At 37.3% G+C, this 21,210-nt stretch overlaps 1 protein-coding gene across 1 annotated transcript in view; it reads right to left on the reverse strand.

Moving 5' to 3' along the window:
- Positions 1-21,210, reverse strand: part of CFAP99 (cilia and flagella associated protein 99) — a 62,189-nt gene that overhangs the window by 24,528 nt on the left and 16,451 nt on the right. The window contains exons 4-9 of the mRNA XM_075092036.1: positions 19,230-19,324; positions 12,811-12,923; positions 10,348-10,522; positions 5,918-5,998; positions 3,693-3,758; positions 2,648-2,707 (exon numbers count right to left, since the gene is read on the reverse strand). Coding sequence (XP_074948137.1) covers positions 2,648-2,707; positions 3,693-3,758; positions 5,918-5,998; positions 10,348-10,522; positions 12,811-12,923; positions 19,230-19,324 — 590 coding nt within the window. The remainder of the gene's footprint in view (positions 1-2,647; positions 2,708-3,692; positions 3,759-5,917; positions 5,999-10,347; positions 10,523-12,810; positions 12,924-19,229; positions 19,325-21,210) is intronic.

A 21,210-nucleotide genomic window follows, 5' to 3' on the forward strand; every position in this document is an offset into this window, starting at 1 on the left:
TTTTGGTCTACTTCTCAGTGTCTTCTGCTTTATATGGACATTCCCCCTCCAGCCTGTATTTTAGACACTATACTGGCTTTGAGTAGACATTTTCTTTGACATATATAGAAATGTTCATATTTTGGGCAATTACCTGTGTATATAAATTTCTTGTTCTCTATTTACTAACTATAATTTGGACAGAGAACTAAACTAAGAATGATTATGGAACTACCTTTAACTTCAGTTTCCTGGTTTATTAAACGTTGAACCTTAACGTTAAACTGTGTGACAATGAAACAGAAATATGGCAGCCCAAATAGTTAAAATAACAAGGACTCCCAAGATATATGCAGACAGGTTTAAGTAAAATAACTGAATAGATTCTTCTGTCATGTGGTATATCAAGGAAGTTTTGATTTTTACTCATTTGTTCTGTAATGAGATATCTTCCCTTTTTTCAAGATGAGAAAATGGAAATAATCGGGAAAATCACAGAACACTAATTCTTGTGGAAAAAAAATTGTATTCACTGCTTCCACCTAATGAACATACAATAGCTCACCAAAACCAATAAATATGTAAAGAGAAGGCCTGATATGAGCAAAATGCAGACTGAGACAGTGATGATGCATTTGTACTGTCTCATTCTTCCAGTGAAAGGGATGAATAGATATTTTGTAACAGCAACGAGAAGTAATTACTGCTGTGCATAATAAATGTGTCTGAAATGAAAAAAAATTTATTTAATATAGTGTGGGTGTTCTGAAAAGAGGAAAGGAAAATACTGGTTGTTTAAAACATTATATAATTTCATTAATTTCAGGCCAGATTATAATCTTATTCATAAATCTTGGATGAACCTTCCTCTTAGGATTTGTCTACTCACAGAGTTGCACAGGCAGGAAGGCAACAGGATTAGAAAGTATTTTAAAAGTCAATAACGATATGCCTATCTCAGCCTGAAAGTTATAACAGCATCTTGAATATCACCTAACCAACCTTTAAGGCAAATGTGTTTAGATGAGATAAAACTGATTGTGCTCCTAGAGGAGATAGTAGCAGGTTTTAGAAGTGGCCCTGATCAATGCCATAAGATACCAGATCCATATTTTATTTTATGCAGTTTAGGCAGATGGTTTGACTCGCAGCAGTCCTAAGATTTCAGTATTTTAAATTATCAGAAAAGGAAGTGGAATATACATAGCCTTGAACTAAGACCACATAATTACAGGTCATGTGTGTTTGGGTTAACTATGTAAATGTTTCCTGTTTTGTTTGTTTTCCCCTCTTTTGAGTGCAGAAGGAACTGGGGTCTTACTACTTCCTGTAATTTAAACGCTGATGGATTGTAAGCAAGCAGACTGAATAGGTGATACTGTTATTAAAGATAACTCCAATATGTGATAAATGCCAGATATGCTTTAGAAATAGCTGCCAGATGCCCAGTTCCACAAGCAGGGAATCAGTCTGACCAAAGTGTATATGAGCTGTACCTAAATACATAGTTTTAAAAAGTAGGTAAACCTGCTGACGAGGTATTTGAGGTCACAATACAAGCACAGCTTCCACATGAAATTCTTCTTGAACTTGAAACAAATGAAAGCTGTCAGATTGAATGATTTAGGACTGAAGATTAGTTGTAGTACAGTTATTGTGGAAATAGCAATGTGAGTTTTCAGGTCTCATACCGTTAAGGCTGAACAGCCCATTTTCCATGTTTACAGTTCTCTGACCCTTGAAAATCCTAGCAGAGAAGCAATCAGTGTAGTGGATTTTATGACCTCAGTATGTATCTAAAGGAATCAAGATAAATATCCAGACTGATTGTATATTGACTATCAGACAGTCATTAGCTGGAGTGATTGTTCAGCATTCTTCAGGATCTCATTTTGAAGCAGTGATTTACAGACTCAAGATTCTCCTGTCCCTGTGCTGAGTTCTTAAACCATGAGTTCACAATTCTTTTTTTTTTTTCCCATGGACTCTTCTCAGTCCTTACCATTTTACATAAAAACTTCTCCCTTTGGAACTGAAAACACTGTTAAGGCATTATTTTGCAACTGCACACAACTTACCTGTCAGGGCCCTCAGGGAACCAACAGGCCTCTGCTCACTGCTCCAGGAGCCCCACTTAAGCTCAGATATGGGCTTCAGTCCTTTCCTATTATGCTGGAGGTAATTCTGCTCCTGTTTGTCTCTCCAGTTCTGTCTCCTGCTGTCATGGACCTGGGTTGCTGTTGTAGCCTTATCTCCAGACTGGACTTCCTGGGTGGACCCCAGACCTGACTTGTTACCTTGCTTTGTCTGAGGATGACTGGCTGTCAGCAGAACCAGTCACTACCACCAGCCTTGTCATGCTCAGATACTGTTGCCTGGTTGGTGAGGGCAGTGCCTGTCCTTTCATTCCCTTTGGCTCCTTGTTTCTTGTCGCTCCTGGTGTAGCCGCACTCTTGTTGCTCCCTGACCGTGTCTTTGTGGATTGCTAATGGTACATGGGCCAAAATTTATAAGCCATAGTCCAGATCCATCCTATCATCCTGGCCACAGAACTTGGTGTAAAAACATGGATTCCAGTAGAGTTTGCATCACCACAGAATTTGCAAGTGTGTTTTTCACTTCAAAGTTTTCAAGTACATCTGACAATGGTACCTTAAAGGTTACTCACCTTGTTTTGGATCTTTTGAGCCTGGAATGCTGGATTACTCTTCATACTATCATGTGTGTTCTGCAGTTCAAACCAAAAATACATTATTTCATTTCAGAGACAGATTTTCAAGTACTCAGCAAAAAAATATTAGGTATTCACCAAAAATCACTCCTGAATATTCATCTAGAGTAACAAACATGATCATAGGGGATGTATTTTTGAATTGTTATATCCACAAAATCTTGCTATGTACACCCAACTTAGCGGGAATATTTCATATCAAATTATTATACAAAGGTAGGTTCAAATATAGTCTAAAATTTATTGACTAAAATAATGCTAAAAGAACTGTGATGTTTTGTTTGACTATGAAATATTACCTATATATATATATATATATATGAATATATTCAGCTTTTAACTGAAATAATTATAGGGAAGACAAAATAGGGTGTCAAAGCACACTTCATGAAATTATTAAATAGTGGTATAATAATGGTTGTCAATTTAATTTGATGGTATTAGCTATAGATCCTGATGTGAAAGTGTGTGAAAGTGTCTGGTATCATGGGGATGAACACAGTGAATAGAATATGCAGATGCGATGCTGAAATGAATATATTACATACATAGTTTGATGACATAGTTGTGAACTGGGAATCAACCAAAGCAAGAATTCTGTATGAATGTGACCGTTATTCCCTCAGCTTGGCTGCTCTGTGGCATAAAAGTTAATGGAAGAATAATACATGGGTTTAGAGAAATATTGCCAGTTTGCAGACTTTTTGGAGTTGTATCACAGGAAGGCTGCCTGTCTCAAAATTAGGAGACTAATAAAGCATCACCAGAAGTATAAGAAAAGGAGGTTGTGCATTATGCTTCCAAAGAGGCAAATATGAGGATATGGATGTGAAATGACAGTACAGCTGTAAATGATAGAACATAACTCCTAATCCCAAAACACCAACAATTTTCAAATACTTTGAGATATCTTTAAATACTCTGGTCATTTTTCATCTTCATACTGGGGGATTTTTAGGTAATAAAATATTTTGTACCATACCTCTCCCTTTTCAGGCTTCATGGTTGCACACCTGAACTGGTTAGCATTTGCTTTCAGGAGCAGATCCTAAAATTAAAGCAATTAGCTTAAAGATTATTGTACATTTAAATTCTCCAATACGATTTTTCTGTCTCAAAAAGCCTTGCAGCCCAGACCAGTATATTAATTTGTTTCCAATGAATGAAAGCTTGACTGAGTATTTATATGAATATTCATTCCTGATTAAAGACTCGAAGTAGGCAAGTCTTAATTTTCTACACAGTTCTCTCTGGTTGTATCCTTTGCATAGGGCATTAGGCCTTTGATAGATCTGCCCATATGCAACATTGCTCATCCAGAATTCAACTTAAAAGCCTCATAATTATCTGTGGCACATCAGTACCATAGGTAGTAACTGCTTCCACATAGCTAACAAACAATGGCTTTGTTTTTCAATTAAATTAGAAGACTCTGATCGGGGGATCTGAGCACCTTGGGTTGCTACACTAGGCACACCCCTAACAGTGATTCCACCAGTCATTTTAAAGGGGGAAGTACAGGTGGCCACATTTCTAGTTTTTGGATATTTCTTGTGGTTGTAAGCAGTAATATCTAATCAAAGCTGTGAAACACAGACTAGATTTTCTAATGGTTTTCTGGACAGTAGCTGTCCATAACACCAGCACTTCCATAACTGTCCAGAGTATGGCTTTCAGTGTTCTCCTTACAGATGCTCAGACATGAGCTATGGCTCATGACAGCTATAGCTTCCGAAAAAATGCTATGAAGCAAATGGCATTTTTAATGCATATTTCTTTTAGGACCCAACACTTCAGCTTGTTTAGCAAACAGTCCAGGGAAGTGACCTTTGTGAATGCTTTGGATGCCTTTTACAGCATTCCAGAGGTGAAACAAACTGCTGTTATTGCAGCTATAATTTCTGTGGTGCTTTTCCTTTGTTCCTTGTATTCACGCATTTTCTCCATTGAAGAAAGTGGCTGGTAGTTACGTGATTTTATAGTTGTCATAGATTTTTGACAATATAGGCACTGTGTTATCTTGCTTTTCCTCTCCAGTTTTTCTAGGAAGTTTGTACATACAAATAAGCACATAGACAAATAGGCATGTGATTTCTCCACAATATGGAAATAATAAAAGTATAAAAAATAATGTATTGTTTTATAATGAAATACCAAGTGTAGGTAATGTGATGGGCCAGCAAAAAGAATGCAAAGTCTATCCCCCTGGAAACTATCACATGTTAAAGCACTTACTGTAGTTTAGGAACAGAATCCAATGCCCCTTTCACAAGGACATGAGGAGAGCCCAGAACAGTGATAAATGGACTTGTAACAGCTAGTGAAAGCTAGAGTAAGGCATCTTCAGAATGGGGATGGGAAAGTGCAGATAAAAAGGAGTCAAACAGAATGCCTTTTATCAAGCCTATACTATTATTCGATTTGGTATGGTGATTGTAGTGTGGGGAGGAAGAGAGAAGGTGGAAACTGACATTTAATTAATTCTCTTCCAAGGAGAAAACGACAACAATCTGCTTTAACTATGATAGGAGCTAGCTCATTGAATAGGATTTGTATCAAAGTTTGATCACATAACTAGATCTGTTTCTTTGTTTTTCCAGGCTCTCCCTTCTCGTGCTCTCTTAGCACACAGACCAGGTACTCTGCTTCTTTACAAATCACAATGACTTCCCACTCTCTCAGCCTGCTGAAGGAAAGAGTATGGAGTCTGCACAAAAAAGTCAGAGTCTGCTGGTATTTTAGAACAGTGGGTGATGACATGTGGTTATTTACCAGTTACTATAGAAAACAAACAAAAATATTGAACATATTTTGTATTTTGAAGCCTTAATTATTAAGTGAATACCTTAAATATCCACATGTCCTGTGGGAGTAAAAGAGCCATCAAACTATTTCAAGCTTGTGAAGAGAAGAAAGTAATTCTGTTTCTGCTACCTTACATAGCTGCTTGCATAATTTCTCACATAGTACTTGTACAGTGAATAAAAGGTGGACCTTGTATCAGACAATAATAAAATAAGGAAGATGGAAAAAGGGTGATAGAACAGAAAAGAGGATACAAATTTCATGACTAGAGAAAGAGCCAGGAGCTATTAGGTGCGAGAGCAAATGTTTCAGATAAAGTTCTAAGACTTGTGAAAACGGGACATTACAGAAGAAACAGTTTAGAAGAAAGGAAGGACTAGAACAAGACCATCATACACTTACTTCTGCTTTTCGGCGATTTTTTGTTTTGATTTCCTCTAGTTGCTTTTTTTCCTTTGGAGGTTTGTAGGTGCTTGGAGGAATCTATATTAAAAGGCAATAATCCCCACAATATGGGGTATAAAACATTCCAAGTGACACATTCTTGCAGGAAAAAAATACATTCACTTTTACTGTAGAACAGCTGCAGTTATTTTTTAACTATTGATTCTTTTCTATTAGTACCACTGTAGAAGACACGGACAGATTCTAATTAGCCAGGACTACCCAGGCTTTTCAGTCCTGTCCAATGTAATATAACCCCTGGACAAAAGACCAGAGAGAAAGAAAAATCTGAAACAAGAACAAGAAAGTCTTTAGAAATAATAAATTCTATAGGCCCTATCAAAGGGAAAAAGAAGTTGCTAAATGGGGAAGAGTTCTCTTTGGCATCTCATAAACTTCATCTTCACAGCACTGAAAGCCAGACAGGGCAGCTGAACAAAGTTAAGCTGTGGATCTCTTTGGCAGTGTGAGGCAGTAGCAACAAGTTAGAGAGACTCCAGAGAAGTTCAGAGAAGAGTAATCCTTTGACGTGTATTAAATACCCAGGGACTTCTTTGTAACTAAGGAAGTCTTTGAACTGAAATGGTGGGAGACTGAGAAGGCAGTTGGAGAAAGCAGCAGCTATGGTTGTCCTGTCTCTGCAGTCTTCACAGACATCTGTGTTTGGCCACTGCTAGAGAAAATACACTGGGCAAAACTGGCCTTTGCTCTGGTCTACTATGGCTGCCCTAGTGTTCTTGTATGGGAATTCCATTGGAGGTGTAGATAAAAAGTTTAGAGGTAAGGACTGAGAGGGCCCTCCTAGCATTAGTCAAAGATTTGGGAAATCATTCACATGTCAGAAAGTGCTACAGATAAAATGACCAGGAAAGATTTATAGTCTGGCTGTCGTACAGATTAACAGGAGACTAGGGACTGTATGCTTTTGAGTCAGGCCAAAACTTCTGGGGGATTTCAATATTTGCTTGAGCAAAAATTTGCCCAGAAGCGAACTCTGAAAAAAGACTGGATGTCTCCTTCCTATGTGGGTGAGATAAGTCTGCCAGTTTACTGGACTTCTGCATAAATATTTACCTTGCTAAAAATGTTCTAGCTCAATTAGAAGTTACGGAATTAATTCATGAATTAATGGCTAAAATCTATAATCTGCACTGTACTGGAGGTCAGTTTAGGGAACATGGGGGTCCCATCTAGCTTTTTTGGACTATATAAAGAGCTATGCTTTTAAAAGCTCGTGAATCTGATGTACTTTCCACTGCCTTTGCTGTATTACATCATTATCTACAGGAAAAACAAACGCACAAGCAGAAGCAGCTAGTAATTAAATGCACTGGTGAGAGTGCTCAAGTATTTTTGTGAGCTTTTTAAGTGAAGTAGAACTGAAAGTATTTCCCAGCAGTATCTAAGAATTTTTATTACGCTTTTATAGATGGAGAAATTAAAGCCCAGAGGATTTGCAAAGGGTTGCACAGGCAGTATCAGTTTACTTCACTCTTCTTCCTAGTCATGTGCTTTACCTGCAAAGCTGTACTCATCTGCCACTGTGAGCTGAAAATCTCTCCTCAGAAACTGCTATGCTTATTCCAAGTAATTCAAGGAGGAGACTTTTCAATCAGCTATTTCAAAAATTATCTTGCCTTGTAATTTAGCCCGCAGGTACCATGGTGATGAGTACCAATCAGACAGACAGACAGACAAGGACAAGTTAATGCAACAGTATTGCATTAAAAGCTTCTATTTTTATACATAACAAGATCATAAATATAAATATATTGTTGGGTCTATTTGTTTGCAAACAAAATCCTTGTATTGGCCAAATTAATTCACCCATTTAATTATTTTAAACAATCAAGCAACTCCACTCATGAAGCACAGCTGACATAATATGGAAGGTGTCCAAAAAATACACTAGATTCGACTGAATGGTGTTACAATAACATCTCACTGCAGCCCTTTTATCTTTTTTAACTCCATTATTGGTTTACAGAAAATATAAAAATAAAATAATTGCATAATCTTATTTTTCTAGTACAGTGGTGACAGTAAAAGAATGGATTTTATTTGTAACTCAAGGCCAAGATATCCAAGGAAGTTAAATGTGTAAAATAATTTTGCATGTTTTCAGGTTTAAGCACGTGTCTCCATTTGTTTCCTTTGCAAACTTCAAGCTAAATCACTCATTTTTCTTTGTAGAGTTGTACTTATGAATGTGTGTATGCATATGCTCATGCTTGTGTGCACATCCATGTGCTTGTGTGCAAAGGACAGTAGAGGGAAGAATCTTTAGACCATACACAGTGAAATGTTTCACTACTAAATTTCAAAATTAAAGTGTTTTTCCTTCTCACTTTGTGTCCCCCAATTCTGATTAATATGATGATGAATGATTATCCTAACCTTCTAGGCCTACGTTACTCCAGCGAAACTTTCCAAGGTCAGTGGAGAGTTCCAGCTCAATATACATCACTGACTGAGACAACTACCCTGCCTTCTGCAGTAAGCCAGATCTCCAGTCCTCTCCTGTGAAGGACGCATGCACTCAGTGTACAGGACAGCAGTGCTATCCCAGCTCCTGAACTCAATGTTTGTGATACATCTCATCTTACTTTGCATTTTATCTCTACTCTAGAATATAACGCAACCTAGCAGAAAGAAATAATAATCCTATTAACCAGAATTAAATAATTTCACCATAGGGATGCAATAACTTATCAGTAGTAATTGCTCAAAACCCAGACACCTCCGTATGAACTCATACAGTTCTTTCAAAGTCGAGCAGTAACTACGCATGTAGATATTGTGACTACAATAGTCCCTGCTAAGATGCCACATGACAAGTTCTTTGACAGATGCATGAGAACCATGAGGAAAAAACTACATCCTCATAAAACTAACAACTCTGTGAGAAAATGGATGAGAACATTTCTGCAGCAGATTATGGGATGTAATCTGGAAGAGCTTTATTTCTGTGCATTCCTCTCAATTACATACAACTCTCCACCATACAGCAGCCAAAACTACGGCCTGCTCTCACTTTACTAACTCTTGCCATCTGGGATGTCTTTTCAGCCTGTTCATTTCAGGATCTAAAATGGTGATACTGGCAACAATATGGCAAATTAAAGTGAAGCTTAACTCGCTGAGATAGGTACAGAAATGAGCACAACATATGTCACTACTACGCTAATGGTTTTAGATTCACACAAGCTTTTAAATTTGCAGACTTGGCCAGAATGTAAACCAAATTTAGTATAATCCTAACAACACAAATGAACTTCAGTAAATGCATCTGCATTAAAGCAAATTTATTCTAAGAGGGGCTGCGCAGCATAAAGGTACTAAAACGACAGCAACATGACTCATTCCTATACTGATTAAGTAGTTATTAAATGCAGTTTTTCAGAGCCTGGTATTAAGCTGTTTCAATGCAAAATCCCATTAACTGTATAACATACTACCATTAAATTGCTCTGCCATCCTAAGATGTAAATGGTTTCTAAGAGCATTCAACACGTATTATTTAAAACCTGAAGTGCTAATACAAGGTGGCAGATAATGCCCAAAACTATGACTTTGAAGCTCACTTCCCACTGCATTTAAATATAGATGATTTTGCAGTCTTTATTAAGTTAGTCATAGCAGCTTGATCCCAAATCCTGTTTGCCTTACCCCAGTGAGCTAACTTAAAACCAGTTGTATGTCTCTGATATATACCAGTGTAGCTGAATCACAATCTTAGATAATAAGTAAAATAAAAGTTAGCATTTCAAAGATAAATCTAGCCTTATTTATATGTGAGCAATAAATTTAAACCGAAAAACCTTACTTTTAGAGATTCAACATTAATACAAATGGAAAGAAATAAAATTCCACCCTCAAGGAGGAGCTGCAGACCTAGAGCCCACCTCATTTCCAGTGAGATTGCCATTTATTTTAATGGGAGTTCATCTAAAAAAAATCTAGGTTTATAAAAAATTTCCATTTGAATGTTCTTTTCTTACCTGCTTCAGTGCATTATGCAAAGCAAACATCTTACAAATCCAAGGACTACCAGAAACACTTGTATCAATGCTGTCATCAGTTTGTACTCATTGTATAGTTCTACCTCCAAAAGTCACAGAATAACTACAAGAACCAACTTTTTCCCTTTCCTTTGTTTGACTTACTATTTACTTACACAACATTCACTGAAATGAAAAGAACTAGTTTGGAGTTTTTTTAGAAATCTGACCTTCAGTAACACAGAATATTAGAAAAATCCTTATTGATCTGTCAAAGGTTGTAGATTTTCTACAATTATTTTAAAAGATATTATTAACTCCCCTACCATGATTTTGTGCACAAGCATACATAAAACTTAGTATCTCTCAAATCTTAAAAAAACTCACAGGTGGCCTTTTCTCCAGTAGTGGTGTTGGCAGAGGTACAGGAATGGCCCGTGGTTTGGGTACAGTCAAATTAAATTCCTTCGGCTGAGTGACTGTTGAACTCTTGACAGTGGTAGTACGATTACTTAATATATCTGTGAGCTGTTCAATCAGTTGCTGCACTTTTGGCTGCCATCTTCAAATAAAAACAGATTTTTCAATTTTATTTCATTTTTTTCTTTCATACAAACTTATGTGTAGTGTATGAGGTTGGCATTGGTGCAAATTCTGTAATGCTTTCAGCCAGCCATTCAATTTTAATAAAACTGACTTATGAATTTGTACTCATGATTTAGTTGGACTGGGTTACTTCACCTCCTGATAGATGCTAGTCCATTCAGACTACTAGTGGTGAAATAGCCACACGTTTTACTGAATAAGCAACGATGTCGCCAGTTCGTTTTGCAGCAGGACCAGGCTATGAATCAGAAAAGCAGCTGTCATAAGCTAAGTACGCAGTTAACAGATGAAGAGACTATGAACAAACAGTGGTCTGTGTTTTGCCACTTTTACCAACTGACAGCAGACATAAATCAATCTCATAGCACAGGCAGTTCTAATAAAAAAATGGAAAGATGTAAGGAGTTTGGTGAATTAGCAAATGAACCCTCAGTGATCCCTGTGGGGCAGTCAAGATGATTTTGATTTCTCTGCATTTTGATTTTGGCTTGTATGAAGGCTCAGGCTCCTTCCAAAGAATGACAGGAAGGCGCAGAATTCAAGGTAAGGCACAAACAAGTTATCACAGGGCTAATTATGTTAACAGCTTCATGTCAGTCATTCCTCCTCTATATGTGTTCTGTACTTCAGTATTACACATGCAATGGAGCTTTCCCACAACTTAAAAAGCAGGTGACAATGCCAATTTACAGTAACTTATGTGACTGTTACCTTAGCTAGTACTGTCATTATGGGATGAGGCTTGCAAGTAACTTCTGCAACTAATGCAGCTCCATGAAAATATATAGCCCTCTTTATATTAACCTCTTTAACATTAGAAAGAGGAACGCAAAGACATATTTAAAAGAATTTAAGCTACTGAACTGATTAAACTGATCAGTTCATCCTCAGTCCCTTAAAGGAAATTTCAAACCCAGTAACCAAATACGGTCTTTAACATTCTTGTATAACCTACACTTACTACGTCTAGGCAAAACATGTGTTCGTTACATTGAATGTAACAGACTGTGAAGGACAGCTCCAATAAGCTTAGTGTTAATGAAACAAGCAATGGATTAAGCATCTGCCTGCATGCGTATGTACATATAAAAAGTGTGTGTATATAGAATCATAGAATCATAGATATCTCAAGTTGGAAGGGACCCAGATCATCAAGTCTGACCCCCTGTTCCTTGCAGGACCAGCTAAAAATAATAGGTGTGTGTATCTCCATGTATACATCTCTATCTGTATCTTTATACTATTGTAAGCATATGTCATAATTAGAATTACTACACTGGAATATATTCAGTCAAATTCTGACTTCAAATATATCCCTACAGTTCCTGTAGAACTCAGTGGAATCTGGAGTATTGCAAGCCAAATCTATACTGTACATTTGCTAATGTGGCATAATCCACATAGTATGAAAGGATTCATTCTACTGACTTAGATATGACAGTTAGAACTAGATGCAAATGCTTTTTCAGCTGACATTGTTAGTAACATATTTTGGTCTAACAGTGTTTGCCGTTGTCTGGGTTAATCTATACTGCAGTGAGGAGGATGTGTGATTGCAGCCACATTGGTCTACCAATGCTAGCTCTAATTTATCTGTCCTGGGTAAAAACAGGAGTGAAAAAGTGACACAATAGGTGCAGAGCTACTGTTTCTCCACATGAAAATGATCCAGTTTGGCAAGGGTACTCATGCTACTGTACCACCCCCTAACCAATGTGTGGACACACCTGGCACCTCAGAGCATTTAAACTGTTAAATGATGCTGCAACTGTGTAAATAAATAATAATTTTAAAAACCTTGTTTACATGCTTATCTGATTTGCTCAGAAGGGATTTTATGACCATTGGCATAAACAAGTCTGTGCATAAAGCCAAGCTCAGGGCAGTCAAACATCTTTTTTCAAATGCTTAATGTCATACAGATGTTGAAGTGACTTATGAGGCACAAGTCTAACTCTGTAAGATAATCTGAACCTTCTTTTTTTTTTTTTTTTTTCCGAGTACGATGTTTGATCTGTTTGGGGGCACTAAGAAACAAATGTACAACAGCTGTGAAAGGACTTTTCTATGAGAGAACCGTGCCTCTGGATAGGTGAAAGGGATTACTATAGTCTCACAAAGACAAGAAGGGTTCTGAGTGTCTTCAATAGGAGAAACATTTTAACAGCAAATTGAACTTTCAGGGGAAGCTTTCCCCAGTATCTAAACTTTGAGGTGGTGACAGTCTACTTAAGTACTGCTTACCTTAGCAGCGGATCAATCCAGTTCTCTTTTACATACAGCGAATCGTAGAATTGACTCCATTCATCCTTTATCCATGTGTTCAAATACAAGGCATTGAAGAAGAATCTAAGAAACTAATAATAAGTAATTTCTTTTAAATATGAATACTGAAGGTATGGTGTATATAAAACTACAAAAAGATAGCTGCTTTTACTACAAACACAGCTGAAGGACTTGCTTGTATTTTACCCTGTAATTATAATCATAGGTGCTCAATATTCGTAGGTTGTTCTTAGTTCTGTTAGGACAGCCTCATGTTTTTCAGCCCTGTTTTGTGAAACACTAATAGATACTAAAATATTTTTAGTGGCCTAAAACAAAATCTAGAGACTACAGCTTCAGGATGTGTTGATGCATCTTGAATTTGCTTCAATCATTGTGAAACAACAGTTTTTATTCAAAATTAATTACTATGACAATACACTGATTTTAATATAATTACGGAATAGAGTTTCAGAGTCTAATATACTGACAGTCAACTCCTGATTATCTATAGCTAGATGATCCATGGTGCCCAGAAACATCTCAGGCCTGGCACTGCACCTGGATTACTTAGGTTCCTTTCACCTCCCTGAGAACTGGGTGGAGAGAACTACAATAACTGCCATACAATATGGTTTCTTCTTTTATTAAAATATAATTAATTGGCATATTCCCATTAAACCAGAAGACTGAAATTTGGCATGCTAGAGAAATAGCAACTAGCATTTGAACTTTTGTTCCCCTCTGGAGTTCACTAGAAGGTCAAGAGCCTTTCTTTAGAACTTGAACTGCTCAAATGGCCTTTTGTAACAGACTGCTGAAAAATGGCACTCAGATTCAGTGTGTATCAATTACAGCAATATAAATTCCAAACTTGAACCTGAACTTTTTCATTAAAATTCTTGGAAATGAAAGTACAAGCAAGTATCATGCTGAAATAATCCCAATATTAGAAAAAAGCACACCAAATAATATAGACATTATGAGACATAATGAAAAGCAGTGTGCAGTCACTTGAGAAGCTTCAAATGGAGACTGCAGAGCTTATTAGTTCAGACTTGGCATCAGCCCTGTCTTGGGCTGATTTCCACAGACCTCTATAGGTCTCTGTATTGAGCTTTTAGCTCTGGAGGACCACCAAGGAGCTTCTTAATTCACATGTGGGGCCAGGCCCAAGGTGGCTCAGAGCTTTGTGAATAATTCAGCTATGAACAATTCAGATTTGACTCACGGTGTTTGCTGCAGATGTTCAACAGGTGTAGAAAGCCTGCTACTCAAAATCTATAGTTTTCATGTGACCATTTCCAGGGAATTAACCTGTAAATGTAGTCTTATTTTCATCTATTGTGCTTTTGGTAGAGTCAAAAGACTGATCAACAACTGAAGGACTAAATGAATATTTCCCCCTTGGATTCCTGTTCTTATCTAGAAACTGCAGATGCCGGCATATCAAGACACCATCAAAAGAAGGTATTTCATCCCTAAAAGCATGACTATAAACTAAGTTTTTAATTGTGAAGAAGTTGGTTTTCTGGTGCCTCCAGATCCAGTGGAGTTTGCTTAATTTATGCTACGGGAATCACTTCATCCCATTGGTCTACAAATTTATTCCTTCTCCTTATGGAGAATCTTTCTCGGTAGTGCATGCATGTTGGATTACATTTTTCACCTAACATAGTAATTTGTACTTATACAATGTATAAATAAAATGCTAGAAGTCTACACAGAGTTCATACTCTCCAGCGGAACTGATGCACTGTATATACACTACTTCTACCAGTTATCTTAACAAAATTTTACATCCAGGTATCCCAGCTGTATATATGATTATCGACCCAGGGAACACGTTCCCTGCCGAAGTACACTTCTTTCCTTATGGAAGGCTCTGACTACACACAAAGCTTATAAAAAACATGTGGTTTTAAACCCATGGAAGCAGGTATGTATACAGGGGTGGATTGAACACAAGCTGATATACTTAAAATGAGGCAGACCCTGAGGGGTGAAGCTAGTTTCAAATTTGTAGTCATTCAGAGAGCTCACAGAAGTTGATGTAGAAATACTGAGGTGGTGATTTGTAAATTCTCCAGTTTTCTTTCACTACCTTTCATTAAGCTGAATTCCTCCCTCTCTGTGTCCTCAGTATTCCTCTTTTATAACCTGGTCCATCCTCAGAGGCTTCAATCATCTACTACCTTGCCACATGAAACCAAGCCTCTCACTGTTGTTTCAGCTCTCCCTGACTGACCTTCTCCATCTAGGTCTTCTAAATATTTGCTGTAACTATGTTTTCAGAAAATACCTGCAACTCAACTACCTCTTCCAGGCAGATGAAACTGTAATAAAGACACAGTTAATGATTTCTAGCTGTTGCACTTAACAGCTGGCTATTACCCCTTGAGGCCTCCTACTGCAACACCAGTTATGTACTGGTTATTAACATTTCACACTTTATTAATACAGATGGGTAATTATGTGATTGATAAATGCTATGCTGTACTCCTGTGAGGTACAGAGAATGGTAACTGTGTAATCAGACATCAATACGGTGAGGTGTGTTTTAGTACTGTTTTAGCCACAGTCCCCAGAGAAGTGCTTCAATAAGGATGTGCCCCAATATGCATTATGCTAGAGAAGGCTTTGAATGCAGCCCTGGAACGGTGATCCAGGCAATGCAGGGATTGCAAATGGCAGCGCAAGATTGCCAAACAGTGTTTCTGACCAGAGTGTGCCTGGGCCAAACCCACAATCTTGGTTTCGATAATCCATATCACAGATGGTGAAGGTTGGCAGAATAAGACCGATGAAGCCATACCACATTTCATTCTTAACAATAGAAACTTTTGCATTTTGTGAACTGAATTGCTAAGAAAAATCCTGTATGTTTCTGTTTTGTCTTTGGCCATATGTGACACAGGTGGCAAGCCCAATATCAGCAGTTGTTGCTTTTATAGCAGCAAAATGCAGCTTGAAGTTCTCACAGATTTCTGTTTGGACGCTACCAGTACCTGTCTCCTTAGAAAAGTCACGCACATGATAACCAATATTAATTTCCCTTCTAGAAGTGGTGGAATTACACCAGAAATGAATTGTACCCATTTTTACTATTTTAGTGTACCCTGGCTGTAGTAAGACAGGTGTGTATAATTAAAGACTGTTTTGCAATGCATTTTTACAGGTGGGCTGAATTAATACCTTGCTCTGAGCATTTCAGCATGCCCTGCTAATAGTATTAATGTATTTTTTACACAGAGGGATTGTATAGATTTCTAAAAGCAAATAAAAAATGGGAAGTTTCCTCATCTAGTATTCTCTTTACATCTGTGTAATCATTTGCAGAGCTGAAATCCTTATATTCTCACCATAAGCTTTTGACTCTTGAGTTAAGGAAGTAACTGCAAGAAACAGCAGGTTCTGTTTCTTCATATACATCAGCTGCTACCTGACAATGATACTATTTTGGCTGTACACACCCACAGCTATTTGCTGTAGTAGCAAAGGCAGTCAAGGAGGTGCCTGTCCACTCCTCTCTTCATCTGCTGATTCCTCCCCTCTTACTGTGGTTTAGCTCTTCAGCTATGCCAGTGCAGCCACCTGTAGGATTGTACCTTTCAACTGCAACAAAGAAATGAAGAGGAAGACAAGAAGCTCTTATGAAGGCTTTCCTGTGAAGAAATTATAACGGGCAACTCTGTTTTGAGGATCCTGAGGCAAAGGTGTAGAGAAAAGTGTCCTGGCGTGGTCTTAGCTCCTTCTGCCATTGTCTGGCCCAGCTTGGACTTTTTTTGTTCCCATGTCCACCATGAGGCTGATCTTGTCCTACTTCTTACTGATCTTGTCCTACTATTCCTACCTCGTCATAACAGCAATTATGATACCCAGTTCTTATATAATGATTTTCCTTTGCAGATCTCAGAAGTTCTTTATAAAGGACTTCACTGCTGTTAGACGCAAGCAGAACATGAAACAGAACCAAACAGGTTCTTGAATGCTAGAAAGAAAACACTAGTTATTTTGCTTTTTTAACAAGGCGATTACGAAATTATAAAGCTGTTTATTTCCATCTTTTATTTCAAGAGTGTATTTTCTCTAACATACAAACCCTTAAATTTTACAACAAATATGAAAGAATAACATATATGAATAATAAAGCAGAAAAATAGGCTTGAGCTAGTAATGCATAGCTAAGTTCTTAGAAGAACACTAAAGTTACAAAATTGGGTTTTATCTTATGGTTCTGTAATTATACAACAAAGAACTTTTGCATGTATTCTTAACATTACAGAACGAGATCTTATGATTTTCTGTTCTTGCAGATGAACATGTGTTAGTGAGGCAGCATTATTATTCTGCCTGGATAATCTGCCTAAATGAAAATATCTGACCATGCATCTATCATAGGGAAACACTGTGACTTTGAGTGGTTTCCGTCATGCAGTCCTTTAAGAGAAAGGTCTACTCAAACAAGCTGATCTTATCCAACTGAATAGACCATTTAATTTCATGAAGACTACTCTCTGAGGAAGGCTTATCTGCATGATTAAGAAAAGCCCATTCAGCCTGTGATGTGCAGAAGAATTTATTTTTTAATTAAAGTAAATCTATTCTAAGTAAACATATGTGAATAATTTTTCTGCATCTCCACTGAACTCGGAGACAAGAATCATCAGGCAAAATCTACAGGTCAGCATCTTGAAGGAGAATCCCAAATTTCTGACAAGTTGTGTTGCTAAGGCTGCAGATCTGCCTTCTGCTGTTCTTGTCCCTGTTGCTGGGGGGACCAAACGCTCCTTCTAAATCTCCTGCTGGAGGTGCATTAATATAATCTGGTATCACTTTGGAGACAAAGAACCTCTTCTAATGCAAGAGAAGAAACCTAGGTGCCATGGTGATGAGGATCTGATAAGATTCTTAAGCAAAGAAAGTTACACCTACAGGAAAAACGGTAGCAGGTGAAGACCACTGCATAATGCAGCACTTCCCTATCAGAAAAGACTTATTCCAGACAAGGAAGGAGAAATTATCTGAAATAGAACATCAGGGCACTGACACTTAAGCCACACAAAGCTAGATGAACGGAGTCAACAAGAGATAACTGGCATGAAGTGGGAGAATTGTGTTGCTAGCTGAATGAGCCCAAGATGCATCCAATCCAGTGGCTTGTGTCTAAGATGTTTACCAAAGAAGGGGCTGGGAGAGCATTTCAGACAGAGTGATTTGTCTGTTTACCAGATTATGAAAATTCTTCCAGCCACTTGTCTGTTCTAACAGTTAGTGAAAATGAAATGAAAACCATTCCCTTGTAAGCCCACCAAAACAAAGTGAATAGAGTGTTTCTAAAAATGTTATGCGGACAACCTAACCTACTCTCTCCCTACATGTTACAAAGCAACTGTGCTCATGAAAGAGACACAGACATCCCCATGAACATTAAAAGTAATCAGAATAAGGATAAAACTTAGCCTTTTGAGTATTAATTACTAAAATTTGCCTATGTCTTGAATTCCACATTTGTTATTCAAATGCTGTGTCTGAATTATTCTTTGAAACATCTGGATGATCAAAGTTTACATATGCTCTGTCACCAGTAATTTAATTTTTAGCCTATTTACCTAAGAAAACAGGGCTTATGAGAAAGCATTGCCACTCAGTTTATCCCTCTCCCCCTCTTTACAACATAGCTCTTAAGATAATCATCACTTTCAACCATTTTGAAAGAGAAGATATTTATATTTCTACAAATTTCATTAATATTAGCAAACAAGTAGTGGAGTGAAACCCAAATTTGTGACTCCAGAGAGGAAAAGGCAGGCAGAACTTTGTTGTCATGCTTTCTATTTGGCAGCAATGGTTGGGTCGATTGCACGTATGTTGTAATGGGGTATTGGTACAATAATAAGCAGCTGTTTTTTGGGAAGGGTAAAAAAACGATGGAGGGACAATAGGCTTGATAATCAGAGTGGGAGCAGGTGGTTCAAGGAAAAAAGAACACTAATCAGTAGGAACTGCAACCTTCAATGGGTTCATTGTGTATGGAAAAAACGCCTCCTGCCTAAAGTCAAAGAATGTGAGCAGAGCCAAGGATGAGTATGCAAGTTAGAGCGACAAGTGTAAATCACATGAACTGTAAATAATGGGATTATTCTACCTTCTCAGATTACATAATCTACATTTTAACTTGATCTTTGACTGAGTATGAGATAGTCACTGCATTAGTAGAGAAATGGAAGGTTTTTGGAATAACAAGATACTAATTTATTTTCTGAATTTAAACAGAAAATAACACTAATTCCTCAATGTAAATTACCCTGAAAGTTGAGAAAAATAATCAGATTAATAAAACACAGTTAAGAGATAAATTAATTATTTAAAAAAAAAATGTTTTGCACTTTCATTACCTTTTGCATTTTTGCAGTGTCCAGAGATTTCACAATTCTGCTGAAGTGCTGAAGACCGAGCTCTTCCAGTTGAAAAGTAGCCAGGTAACAAATAACTATCAAAGACACATACATTTAAAATGCAGCAGGAAATTCTAATAAACCTATATCAGGACATTCTGGGATTTAGACTGTTACTTCAATTTTAAGTAGTCTTCAACGTTGTTTATTTAACTGGGCAATATAATACTTGACAATGACAAATTGTAATATGAAGTTGTAATATAATGTTAACCCTATGTTCATTATTACCATTGTGACTTTATGCTATATTTCATATAAATCAGTTATCTCTTTCGTGAGTCAGATCCAAGATGGTGCAAATCTACACAATTTCATGGATATTCTAACAGCTGAGGATCTGGCCACTTATGCAAAAAATGTAAAACACTTGTAGCTACCTGAAGCAATTCCTAGAGGTCCTTTTGATGCCTGCAAATATGTTTGCAAAACTGGAAGATCTACCACAGCAGCATTTGGAATCCTGTAAGGCTGAAGGTCAGATCTTGCCATGATTTCACAGTCGTTTTGTTATACCAACATCACCACTAAAATAAGCAGCTCTGTCAACCCGCAAATGCTTGTTCCTATCCCCTCCTTTTACTTCCTGATGTTTCTTCTCTTGGGCAAGTACAGTCACCCACACAGCCAAGTTAAAACAGTTTGTGAATTTTAACCTGAAGCACTCCCTTGATCAGTTCACCAGATGGCTGCTAAACACAAGTTCTAACTCAAGAGAAGATATGACACAGGGGTGAGGATGAGCGGCCAGTGATGAGAAAAAGGGTGTCCTGTTTCTTTGGGTAGTAGTACCAGCTTTTATAACAAATATCTGCATATTCCATCTGTGAAATTCTGTGTTAGTCTGGCAACAAGGCAGGGAGAACAGGAGTCAGATGGCTTCTGAGAGACATGAGTGAAAAGTTTCTGACAGTATTACATTGTTGGAAACAGCTCTGTTTTAGTGTAACCAAAATTTTCAGAGTAAGCAAGCCTATTCTGAGAAAATTTAATGTGAACAGGAGACATAAAAGAAAGTTTTGATAGTGAATTTTTCAACATAATCTGTTTTTAATGCTTTCAGAGAGGATAGCTTTCATTCCTCTGTTCCAAAATCAGAGATTATTATACATAATAAAAATATTAAACATAAAGTATATTTCTAGTATTTATTTTCCTTTTTTTTTCAAGTGACCATTTTGCAGAAAGTGTTGTAATCTCTGTTTTTATTCTGAATTAGAATAAACCCAAGTTTTTAAATTTTGAAATTCTCTGGGAAATCCAAATCTGATACTCGTACCCCCCTCTGGCAAGTATGCAGTTTTATACAGGAAGAGGCACAGCCAGTGCTGTGAGATTTTTGCAAACCTGTAAAGTTCATGAGCTCCTGTATCAGCTTTCATTTGACCATATTCACTTTGATCAATCAAGTTTCACTTGTGCTGCAGTATTTTAGCTGCCACCAAACAGTAATGATAAAATCAGTAAATTCTGACCAATGTGCTACAGCCAGCTCAGTGTATCACTAGGCTTCAATCTTGTGCTTTAGCACAGCAACATATTTAAGCAGTCTCAGCAGAATATACATTTATCTCCTACAAGCATTATTAAATTCAAATCTGCTCACACATAGCAACAGCCTCTATAAGCAGCTTTGATCATTTAAGTGTCAATGCAGCTTGGCAAAGGGAATCACAAGCGGCTTAAAAAAATGTAAGCCAATGACCTTAGACTCTCAACTTGTTGATAAAGGAACGTTTTCTGGGGCCTACCCTCTGCCTATAATTAATGGAGGCTTTTGAGTGGACCAGTCTTGACAATCCAATTATAGCAACACCCAGCTTAAAGGTATAATTTATGTTCCCCAGACACTGAAAAACATGGCTTTGGAGAAATGGAGACAATGAAGCATTACCATTTAGAATAAACTCAATAGACTCTT

Source organism: Phalacrocorax aristotelis, chromosome 4 (assembly GCF_949628215.1).
Source record: "Phalacrocorax aristotelis chromosome 4, bGulAri2.1, whole genome shotgun sequence".
NCBI classification, from domain to species: Eukaryota; Metazoa; Chordata; class Aves; order Suliformes; family Phalacrocoracidae; genus Phalacrocorax; species Phalacrocorax aristotelis.